The sequence below is a fragment of the Gallus gallus genome, chromosome 1 (assembly GCF_016699485.2).
Source record: "Gallus gallus isolate bGalGal1 chromosome 1, bGalGal1.mat.broiler.GRCg7b, whole genome shotgun sequence".
In the NCBI taxonomy this organism is placed as follows: domain Eukaryota; kingdom Metazoa; phylum Chordata; class Aves; order Galliformes; family Phasianidae; genus Gallus; species Gallus gallus.
The window spans coordinates 9,531,716-9,544,565 of record NC_052532.1 but is presented as its reverse complement, the minus strand read 5'-3'; the positions used below and the strand labels follow the sequence as shown (position 1 = coordinate 9,544,565).

General features: G+C 36.3%; 1 protein-coding gene across 3 annotated transcripts in view; it reads right to left on the bottom strand.

Annotated features, from left to right (window-relative positions):
• Positions 1 to 12,850, bottom strand: part of SEMA3A (semaphorin 3A) — a 289,537-nt gene that overhangs the window by 31,601 nt on the left and 245,086 nt on the right. For all 3 annotated transcript variants that reach the window (XM_015295177.4, NM_204977.1, XM_040654804.2), the window contains 4 exon segments: positions 6,111 to 6,253; positions 5,262 to 5,376; positions 5,092 to 5,161; positions 3,436 to 3,580 (listed from right to left, as the gene is read on the bottom strand). In XM_015295177.4, coding sequence (XP_015150663.1) covers positions 3,436 to 3,580; positions 5,092 to 5,161; positions 5,262 to 5,376; positions 6,111 to 6,253 — 473 coding nt within the window.

The window sequence follows — 12,850 nt, the reverse complement described above, 5'->3', positions numbered from 1 at the left end:
TTGTTGAAAGGATACAGAAAATGAGCCACAATTATATTACATCACTAATTTGAAGATACCAAGCAAACAACTTACTGTCCCCTACTGCTAATCTTTCAACAGGTTTATATTTAAGATATATAAGACTTCGAAACCATTATACTCAGCACATATGCACTTGAAATACAAACAGCAGACCAAGATACTTCAATGTGTTCATACAGGATGTCTTCAAATTAAACTAAAAACCTAGAGGACAAGACCTCATTAAACCAGAATTCAGACATTTCAGATGCTCACCAGAAGAAATCAATTGTCTTTGCTCCAAATTATTAATAATTAATCAGAAATGAAATTAAAAAATCAATGTTGTCAGAAACAGTAGTTGTTATACTCAGCCTATGTTTCAAGCATGTACATGTTAATTGTCCCTTTTTGGCATATTTATTAGAAAGCAAATCGCAGCATTCTATTCCATTATGTGGTATGAAAGAAACACAGGATATTTGATTAACACATATGAAACAGACCAAGCAGAAAGTAGGTTATGTATCTATTTTATTTCATCAACATTTGTCAGCCTTTATTATTACTATATGTTCTTTCTTTCTGCTGAAATATTACTGAAATAAAACTAGATTTGCTCTTTATAATCATTGGCCAAACAGTTGCCTGTCTGAAAAATTAAGTTTCAAATTCTACACTTCAACTCGTAAGTTTGCTTTACATCTTGATTAATATTCTAAATGCAATTCAGTACTAATTACTCAGCTTAATTAGATAATGATTAATTAGATAATATATTGAAAGTGCTCTAAGGATAAAAATCACTACACGAGAACTAGGTATTGTTAACTGCAGCTGGGAAAACAGTGAAAAATCAGTAAATGAATATTCATTTCCATTTTAAATAAATATAGTTCTGCTATGTTTCAGTTGATTGAATATTTACTTTCTGGCCCACTTTCTAACAAAGGATTTCACCAGCAGCAATCTTGACCAAGGTATATTTTATGTAGAAAAATCACATAAACTTAACATTAATGTCATAATTCTGTATGTTTAAATAAGACTCTTGATTGTGAGAGCCAGATTATTGCTTCAGTGCTCTGCTTTCAAGAGAATAAATAATAAAACCTTTGTGCCTTTATTTCTAAAATCTAAAGTACATTATCTACACTGAACATTAATTCCATCACACATAAGGAAACTGGCTGAAATGAAAAAATATATATATTTATTTGCTGTAATCCTTCCATTGCCAATAGAGTGAAATGAACACAATCAATAGGTGATTTAGCCTCTTCATAGTCCAGATTGCTTGCAGAGGAATCTCAGCCCACACGACATCTGAAGAGGAAAGTCATGTCTTGTTTACCTCAGAGTCATAGAATCATAGAATGATTTGGGTTGGAAGGGAACTTAGAGATCATTTTGTGCCAGCCTTTCTGCCATGATCAGGGACAAGTCCCATGAGACCAGGTTGCTCAAAGCCACATCCAGGATGGTCTTAAACACCTCCAGGTGAGGAGACATCCACAATTTACTTAAGCTGTGGTCAAAAAACCAGGAGAAATAGAAAAGGCATGATCTTTGATGCTAATTACGAGATTATTTTTTGACAGCAGTGAGTCTAACTAACATTACTCATAAATACAACTGTCCTGATAAAGGTTGGAGAAATGAGCTTCATCTTGGAATCAACTGAACTCTAGTATTTAGTATCAGTGTCCACCTTCTGGTTTCCAATACGCTATGTCAGGCATTTTGATAAACTAGAAAAAGTTGGCTAGGTTTTACCCTAACTGAGTAACTAATTAGGTTATAGCCTAATTAGAAAAACCAACAGACTAAAGAAAAAGGCACATCTTATTAGGAACCAAAATAGTTTTGAAGATAGGCTCTTGGCACCATAAAGTAGAGAAAGTTTGAGCTTTGCATCTGAATTCAGATAAAAGTAATATGAATTCGTGAGATGGTTTGGTATATATAAAAATCCTCCCTCATCTACCAAATAATAGCAAAAGATTAGCTAGGTAAATAATGTTCTGTAGAGTTTAAAGGAAAGATCCTGGCAACTTCTTTGTTAAATATGAAGCCGATGTAGAATTCATCATTTACAGTATTACTCTAGCTGTATAATATATGACTGCAGGACTACGTAGAACTTGGGTATTACATTCACCTTTTGGTAAGAAAATTGTTTATAAGGACATCTCAACATATCTACATGCGCTTGGTCAATCCTAGTATAGACATGTTACAGTGAAATTGTAAGTGTGAAATCCATCTAAGAAATAAAACCTCTCTTATTCTGCAGAGCTTATCTTTTAACTCTGGAAATAATTAGTAACCCCTTTAACAAAAGGAATGAGGAGTGCTAGGTAATTTGGCTGTCAGGGAGCCACTGTTTTCTTTTACTTAGGAAGTCACTTTAATTAGTCCAAGTGTATTGTTTAAATGTTGGAAATCAGTTAAGGATCAGATTTGAAATAACAATTATAAAACTTACCAGATAAAAATAGAAGGTGGATTATTTAAAAAATAATAATAACAATAATAAATAAAAATAAAATCAAAACTATTCCTGGATTGTTTTCTGCCAGAAGAGAATTTAAGAACAGTTTTTAAGAAATCTTACAGACATATTATTTTGATTTCTACTTACACTTTCATGTATGTTATACTTTAACAATGGTTTTCCATTATTTAAATAGGCCAAACTAATTGATAGCAGCTAAGTAGCTATCTCAGTGTATCCCAGCATATAGAATTAATGCTTTTCTCATAAATGCCCTATCATTGTAGGTTAGTAGCAACTTAGGGGCAGTGAAATATTTCTAGAATGTGATTACATCAGTTTGGAGTTGTAAATATGTATGCCTTATATACACCAGTATATCAGTCATTTATAAACTATAAACAGAAGCATGTAGAACATGGAATAAAAAGAAATTTCAGTGGAAGTTATGAAATTTTTGTTGTCTCCCTAATATCCATTTCAGAAATATGTCTTACTCTACCAGACTGAATGTTGCAAACAAGATAATATTTCTTAATAGCCAAGCAGATGCTCTGTTTTCTGTTCAGTCTTACCAAGAATGGTTCAGCCAGTATTTGGAACAAGCACAAATTCCAAGGACAGAATAATGCAGAGTAATTTATTACACATTTGACTTTCAGCAAATTTCTGCAGCTATTGCTCAAGGTTATGTTGAAATTAATACAAATGCCAAAATGAAAGCCCAAATGAAACTAGACTACAGATATTGAGGCTTCATAATTTACAAGAAAACCAGTAAATTTTGGACCTAGAGGAATGGTTAACTTCTGCCACTCTGTGTCATAATCTTTTTCAGTTTTTGCCTAGGTTCTCAGCTCAAGGGCCATTTAATCTGTGAAAATATTTTCCATAGCTTTCTCTTTTTAGAGTGCTAGATTTCTTAGGGTACTTACAGTTCCTGGCCGTGGATATGGAACTCGCCCTTGGTAGGGAACCCACTGGTAGTTTGGGCCATCTCGGTGGGCATAGGGGCCAAGAAATACCCTCCTCACATCAGTCATGCTGTACATACATACTGCTGATCCCTTGAAGATATTACTAAAAATAAGGGGAGAAGAAATCAAATCAAATTCTTTAACTTATCAGTTAGATTAATCAACTGGTAAGCTATGAGACAGTAGTTCATTGCTTTCTAATCAGCATGTTCTGATTATCAAAACTCTGACTTGCTCTTGGAACAATTTTAACTCACCTCTTGTGAAAGTTCAGCAAAACCGATATAATCTCCCAGACACTGTGCTAAGCAGATAGCTGTTATTGCACTGTTTAAAAATATATTGTCCTTCACAAGGCCAAAGCCCCAGTTAGTGTGGCTGTTCATATCGGACTGTTCAGTTCTTTCCTAAAATTCACATTTTTCAATTTTTTTTTAGAAGTTGCCTTCATCATTTGGGCAGTACGCACATAAACTTCAGGGCTGTTTGTTACGTTGAAATTTCTTACAGGAGACAGCAAGTACTTGTAAATCTCCATTTTCTACACCTGATTATCACTAGCAACATTCTTTCTGTTTAGAGACTAAAACTTTTGTCCTTCACAGATAAATGTGGTAACGCTCTGTGCTCCCAATACTGCAAACCTTCCCCCGAATAAAGCTACAAATGAAATTTTGTTCCTGGTGAAAGTACAATGAAACCAAAACAGTCAAGTCACAGTTTACATGATTCAATAACAGAACTTGCAAGATTTTTTAAACTTCTCAGATTTAAACAATACTTCTTAGTAATACGTCCCCAATGAGTCAGTTTCTCACACCACAGATTTTCTACGTTACTCTCCCCCAAACAATCTTATTGATGCTTATGTCATTTTTCAAGTCTGTGTGGCTACAGATCAAAGAATCATAAGGGGTAGAAGATCAAGTCCAATTCCTCTGCTAAATCAAGTTCCCTTCAAATGGTTACACAGGAAAGCATCCAGGAAGGCTCTGAATATTTCCAAAGAAGGAGAATCCACAATTTCTCTGGGCATATTGTTCCAGTGCTCTGTAACCCTCTATGTAAAGAAGTTTTTCCTCATGCTCATATGGAATTTTCTACATTATAGCTTGTAACTATTGCCCCTTGTCCTGTCACTGACACCACTGAAAAGGGCCACATGAGTCTCATCCTTTAGATGTTTTTTAGATGTTTATAAGCATTCCTCCCTCAGTCTTCACCTGACTGAAGAGCCCCAGGTTTCCTAGCCTTTTCTTACAAGGGAGACTCTCCAGGCTCCTACTCAACTTTGTGGCCCTCCGTTGGACTTACTCTAGAAGTTCTCTATCTTTCTTAAACTGAGGAACCCAGTTCTGATCTCCACTATTAAAAGGCAGTTCAACAGAAAGAACAGCCTGAGAAACTGGTAGTCTTTGTGTTACCCACTTTAGAGCAATGATGTACATTACCCATAAGAAAAGAAACCTAATTCATTACTTCTTACTGCCACTGACATCTCAGTTCAAAGGTTAAGAAAATTTTGTGTTCCTTAAAAACATTATTAATGAAGGGACCTCTTTAAAACAAGCAGCCATCCAAGTTTCTATGCAAGTAAAATAATACATTTTCTACCTGGAAGTTGTAAACACTCCATACACTATTGGATTTTTAGGGTCCTTAGAGTTCATTAGGAACACGTCCTCTGTAAACAATAACAAGAGATGGAAAAGAAAAATGAGTGAAATTCTCTATGGACAATGCCAGATAATGTTTTTATATTCAAAGCCATTTCTGACACTTACGTAATTCATCAAAGTGTGTGTCAATACCATTGGGTCCTGGCACAGAACAAATCAGACGTGCTTTGAGGAAAGTTGTCCATTTGTTAACAAGGCTCCTGTGTCCACCAAAGTCATTCTAATAACAAAAGTATTTTGCATTAATGTCTTGTAACAATCTTTTTGTGAAGAATGAATAGGAGGCAGGTAAAATATATTAGATAATAGCAAGATACTACCTATAGGAGACAGGAAATAATTCAACATTTACATATAAGAGCATTATAATGTTGCCAATGACATTAACTCTAAACTACATTTATTTTATAATGTATCACAATATATTTCATAGTATCACTTTATAGTTCTCATTATTTTAAAAAAATAATATGTATATATATGTATGTTGTATATATAGCAATGGAAAAATACAGGCAACTCCTAGGTTTCTATGTCTTGGTAAATCCTGTGGGATTTTGTATTCTTAATTTAGTTACACAAAAGTAGATATACTACTTGCATGTGAACAAAATAGATCCCAGTATGGTGGGACCAGCTGCATAGCTGCAAAACTTCTGCATAGAGGCACATCAAGGACCTCATAATGATGTAGGAAATGGTTTTCAAGCAGCTATTTATGGGTTTGAGGGATAAACTAAAATTGTGCCTATGGATTAGCATAGAATTTTACTGTGAACATACTCTGAACCTCAGAAGATGAGCATGATTTAAAAAAACAAAACAAAACTAAACTAAACTAAATGACTATCAGCCTGGATGAACTCTGCTTCATTGTAGTGTCAGGGATAACTCTGAATAGTTTAGTTAAGAAAATTCTCAGTGTCCCGTCACACAAAGAAGTAATCATTTTACCTTACAGATCTGCCCTATTCTGGCATGAGTGGCTTTTCCAGTGTGCTCTCCATCAATCGCATTTTCACGAAAGAAGAAATAGATTTTGTCATCTTCTGGATTATCACTTTCAGGTATCAGGTGAGCACTAATAAATCTGGGATCTGAAAGACAGTGTAATTATGCATGTTACTATTCCATGAATTAAATCACCTACCTTCTTTACATGAACTGTGTGACTCTAATTTCCAAGAATCAGTCTTTGCATCATACAACAAGTATACCTGAATAAAGTACATCCTTACCTTTAGGAGGTGACAGGTATTTATATTTCTCTTACCTTAAAACAGGGAAAAGTTTGCTACAGACATTTAATGAGCAGACCTTAACCTTATCATTAGAGTAACAAAACATCTGTGGAATCTCCTTCAAAACTGTGGTACAGTATGGCTTCCTAATTCTATGTATACTTTACTGATGTAGGCTGTTGATGTAGTTTGCCTAGACTTCAGCAAAGCCTTTGACACAGTCTCTCACAGTATTCTCCTGTGGAAACTTGATGCCTGTGGCCTAGACAGGTATACGTTCTTTGGGTAAGGAACTGGCTAGAAGGCTGTGTAGTTAATGGAGTTAAGTCCAGCTGGCGACCCGTTACAAGTGGCGTTCCCCAGCGGTCTTTACTGGGGCCCATCCTGTTTAATATCTTTACTGATGACCTAGATGAGAGGATTGAGTGTACCCTCAGTAAGTTTGCAGATGACACCAAGTTGGGAGGTAGTGTTGATCTGTCTGAGGGTAAGGAGGCTCTTCAGATCTAGATAAGCTGGATTGCTGGGCTGAGGTGAATGGGAAGATGTTCAACAAGGCCAAGTGCCGGGTCCTGCACTTTGGCCACAATAACCCCATGCAGTGCTCTAGGCTTGGAGATGAGTGGCTGCATGACTGTGAAGAGGAAAGGGACCTGGGGGTATTGGTTGACATTCAGCTGAACACGAGCCAACAGTGTGCCCAGGTGGCCAAGAGGGCCAATGCCATCCTGGCCTGCATTTAGAAATAGTGTACCCAGCAGTAGCAGGGAGGTAATCATCCCCTTGTACTTAGCACTTAGGTGAGGCCGCACCTTGAGTATTGTGTTCAGTTTTGAGTCCCTCACTACAAGAAAGACATTAAGTCCCTGGAACATGTCCAGAGATGAGCAACAAAACTGTTGAAGGGTCTGGAGAACAAGTCTGATCAGCTGAGGGAGGTGGGATTGTTTAGTCTGGAGAAGAGGAGGCTCAGGGGAGACTTCATTGCACTCCACAACTTCACAGAGAGACACTGTGATGAGGAGGGGTCAGCCTCTTCTCCCAGACAACAAATAGGATCCAAGGAAATGGCCACAATTTGTACCAGGGAAGGTTTAGATTAGACATAAGGAAAACCTTTTTCTCTCAGAGAGAGGTCAGGCAATGGAATGGCTGCCCAGGAAGGTGGTGGAGTTGCCATCCCTGGCAGTGTTCAAGAGGCATCTGGATGAGGTGCAACAAGATATGGTTTAGTGGCTTGTGGTAGCCAGGGTAATGGAAGGATGGTTGGTCTAGATGACCTTGTAGGTCCTTTCCAACCTTGTGATTCTGTGATTCTGTGATATTTTTTGTTGTTTATTTGGATATTTCGACTTTTAATCGATAACCAAAAAGAACAATATTGAGACAGTGTGATGTTCCTAACTTATATCAAAAAAGTATTAATGTCTTAATGTGCAAAAACTAGGATAAAAGTACTTCAAGAAATGAACATACATAAGATGCACACACTGATTAGCTACTTAAGAAGAAAAAAGTCAGCAGTTTTGGGAGAAAAGTTTATAGAACTCATAAAAGAAAATACATACCAGTGGTGAATCTGGTTCATCACTACATTTTACAGAGATACTTCAGCTGGTATCTTTCACTATGTTTGGAAAAAAGAAGGCATATCCAACATCCAACAGATTTACCAATCTGTTTTATAATCACTTTACATCATGCTGGGATAATTAAGTATGAACTATATTTAACTACTGAAAGAACCCTGTTCCTCTGTGAAATTATAAGCTATTTTAGCATCATGCATTAACATCTTTTCAGTGTATGTTTACTGCCATATAGTCATGGAAATAATGAACTTTATTTTGTTTTGCCAGTTTGCACTATCCATCCAATGAACCTCATGCCTTACATCTTTTCAGTGTATGTTTTCTGCCATATAGTCATGGAAATAATGAACTTTATTTTGTTTTGCCAGTTTGCACTATCCATCCAATGAACCTCATGCCTTAATAAGGATGGCAGTGTTTGTAAGCAACATATTTTATGTATTTATATATATGCATGTATGTGTTTAGCTGTGTCTATTATACGATTGAGTCATACTTTTTCTTATATATATTTGTATAATTACTACACTGGAAATATCTTGAGTGTTCAAGATGTGAGTAAGTTGAATAACTACAGACAACTTTAACAGTGCTCTTTGTTGAATTCCCTGTTATGCCCAGGGAAGTTGCCCATCCCTGGACGTGCTCAAGGCAAGATTGAATAGGACCTTGGACTACCTGGTCTAGTGGTTGCCAGCAATGTCCATAGCAGAGGGCTGGAACTAGATGATCCTTGAGGTCTCCTCCAATTCAAGCCATTCTATGATTCTCCAATTCTTTTTTATTAATTCCTAAAATTCAGTATGGATTTGACTGCTTCTAAGCAGTAAGTAGAAATTTTCATAGAACAATATGTGCCATAACCCTAGAATTTCACTGTTCTTTTGTAATGCTCAGTTCACAGCCCTTCATTTTAAATGTGAAGATAGGTCTGTTTTCCTCATAGTTTTCCTCACAGTTTTTCACTACATCATTCATCAAGAATAATTTAATTTGTCATTTGATTGCTTAGCTACCGAGTTGCATAAGATCCTTTTGTAATTGATTACAAGCTTCCTTTGTCTCACTGTACTGAATAACTTGGTATTGTGTGAAAACTTTCTCATCTTTCTGTTCAACCTTTTTTCAGGTTATTTACAAGCACGCTGGACAACAGAGGCCACAGAGCAGACCTCTGTAGAATTGCATCTATTTTCTATTAAAATAATTCTTTTTTGGACTAATAAAGCAACAAAACTTGTGATCAGCTTAAACTCTGCACCCCACAAACAAGAACTCAAGCTACTAATTTTTATTTATTTATTTGTAGCTTACTTAGTCACTTTCAATTTATGCTGACACAAGGCTTAAGATGAATTGTATCATTATAACATGGTTAATATCACGGTTATTTTTCGTATGATCTATCACAAGAAACATATGACTACATTCTGAAAATCTCTACCTGGCAGCCTGAGGAAGGATTCACCAAAGAAAGAAGACACCCAGACATTGGTCTGGTCTGCTGAATATGAAGAACTTCTGATCTGAATACACAAGGTTACTTTTACAATACGAAGGTCTTAGTGAAAGAGGTAAAAAAATACATTCAAACAAGATCTAAATGCATTCCCCAAATGTTTGAATGATTTGTCTCCAGCACAATGGGTTTTGTAAATCACAAGATATCAAATTCTAACATAAATCACTATTTTATCAGGCATCAAAACTCTAACTTTACACTGCCTTGTGATGAGCCCATAGGGAGTCCCATTTGAGTCAGTACTATTGCTGATATAGTAAGGGTTATATAAACTTGCCCTAGGTTAGCATATTATTATTATTTTCTTTCCGTCTCATAATTTTACAAATGAAACTAGAACAGTAAGAAAGCCTAGTGTTACAGAAATACAAGAATTATAGAAAAAATAATAAGAGATTGAAAATATGCATATAGCAGAGTGATAGCAGAATAGGGGCTGAGAAGAAGGCAGATATAATTAAGGTCATATCCAGAGCACAGGTGAATATGCTTTGTACATATTCTTTAGCAGTGGTCATCTGGGAGGAATTAGGATTAGTAACCCTAACTACATCTTTGAAAATAGAATGCTCATACAGCCACATATTAGAACATATCTATAGTACATCATGGATTATTTTTCTGCGTTTCTTCTGTTTCTTACTGCAAAAACCTCAGGTTGCATTTTCACCTTGTTAAATCAATATGTTTTTGTCAATAAAAGAACAGTTCTTCATGTAATACGACCTTTGTTCTTGTTAGTTTTTTGTTTGTTCCTTTTTTCTCCCTGTTCCATATTACACCTTGTGCCTACGTAAAGAATCAAATAAAGGGAGAGCAGGCTATAGGTGTTCTGATGCATATAAACATAGGCTAATTTCTGTTCAGAATGAATATAATGATCATGATTCTGTGTATATATGTTTTCAGAGGGGATTTAGTAGGTTCTTCAGCTGAGAAGTGGGGTGGTGTAAGCTAGTGATCTGCAGCATGCTCTCTACTTTTTGATTGGCTGAGGATCTGCTTGACCTGCCTGAGGCTTGATGCACACTGGTATTTAACTCTAGGTCTTCAGACTATGTGTACAACTGACTGTTTAGGGCCATGATGAATCAATCAGCCAGATGGCTGGCAGTCACGCAACATAGTACTCTCCATGGACTGTGTAGTGTTTTTGAATTGCTCTTCTTTAATGAAGGGAAGGGAGACGTTGTCCACAGATGAGAGACTTATGCTCAACTCTCCTAATTGCTCAACCATGCAGCAGAAGAAAGAATGTTATCCATGAGGGTATATGTTCAAATGTTGAGACTGCGTGGCCTTACATTGCAAAATTAAACAAGTTCAGTATCAGGAGCTCCCCATGGGAATTTTAAAATGGTTTTGTCAGGGCTGACCTATTTCATACATTCAACATAGCTACCTAAGAAGTGCTGGAGTAAACTTCAAGCAAGTTTTATTGAATAGAAAGTGGGACTTTGATCCAAAACCACTGATGACAATTGCAAACTCAGTGCACTGCGGGTATTGTGGATAAACAGGATGACTTCAAATTTCTGTTCATGAACTACAGGATATTTTGAGACTCTAAAACTGCCTCAAATCAGTGGAAAACTCAGAAAAGCCATCACAATATTTCAACATGTTCTTGCTTAAAATGATTGTCCTATTGACTAGAAGTCCAGAAAGCATGTTTTCTTAAAATGGATTTAAGAAATAATTTGACAGCAAATAATTTGCAGTGATTCATTGCTTAAAAAAAAAAAAAAAAAAAACACAACCATATAATATGGAAGAGTGCTTTAAAAAATAGCATACATCAAACAAACATGTCTGAAACATGTTTAAGCATGATCAAAGGAGAAACAAAGCTGTGGCATAAACATGATCAAAATAAAATTGCAGCTAAAAGCACTTCTCTGATCTTGTAGCCAATGTGAACAAGCTAAAAATAAAAACTTGTATTTTGATTTAAAGCAATCAGCAGTAAGAAGCAGATTATTAAAGCACACACCTTTCTCAGACTCCTTTAACCAATTGTACTGACTGTGGAGCTATTTCTCAGCTCCCACATGACACCTTCCTAGCGCCACTTTTTCTGTGCCCTTCTGCAATTACCAGTTCTGCAGACATTTCATTGGCAGCAGCCCATTAAACTGTCCTTCATGAAAAATCTGGCTCTTTATGAAAACGACACCTTGGTCCAGCTGCCTCTATGATTTATATGCCATTGTTTGCTTAGTTAAGTAATGAAAATGTGTTTTGCTTGTTTCAGCACTTCAGGTTCAGAAAAAGCTAAGGAAAATCGATTTGCATTTGTTCTTTTATAAATGTTACTCTTTAGCAGCAACAATCATGCAGACACACACACCAGTAGGAAGGAACAACAAAGATCAGAAATTGGATTTCTAATAGAATTGTATTAGCATTTTAATGAAGATATATAAACTAGAAGGCATAGAAATTGCTTTTAACTGTCAAGATTGAGCCAGCTGAGGGAACAGAAGCTCGGGTCATCTCTTCCTCATTTGGCAGGAACAAAAGGTCAGTTCTCTCAGGAAATGTTTTATAAAGAGTTTGAACTGGATGCTCCTATTATTGTATAGTTATGGTCAAAATGACTAATTTACCAGTTCACAGCAAGAAACTAGGGAAATTTCATGCTCAGTAAAATTGAAATTGCTATAATTTAATGAAAATTACTGGAGGGTGACTAGGACCTGGTGGAGAAAAACAGTGCTAGGGATTCTGAAATTAAAAATTTAACAAAAAAAAAGAAATAGACATTTACTCAGGACTTCATAAATAGTTACAGTGCCTCTCCACTGAGACACAGCAAAGTCAGAGAAGCAAACACTGTCCTCAGAAAATCTGATCTTGAAATCATAGCAAGCTCCACTACCCACAGAGAGAAGGACTTATAGCATCAGTCACAGATGTGCTTAACAGAGCCACGGGTAAGTTCACCAGAGGACAAAGCTTTTGATATATGTTGATGAGAGAACTAAATTGCTTTGAGGTTTTAGTCACTCAACTGTAGTATACAAAACACTGAAACATCCAAAGCTCTTCGTCCAAAGTCTGCTCGTTTTAATTCTTCCACTTTCACATATCTCTTGTAAGCAACAAGTCAGGCAAACACAGCTGAGATCTCATAGATTCACAGTTTAGAACAAAGCTCCTCAACAACAATGCTGGCATCAGACCACATCCTCAAAGTGGGAATGCTCTTTGCACAAGGGACAACTCTGGGCTGCTATGGAGCTAATAGTAAGGCTTTGTGGTAACTTGCATTCAGACGCTGACAGAGAAGGTAGAAGCAAGGAGAGACCACAGAGCAGATGTGATTTAAAGACACTA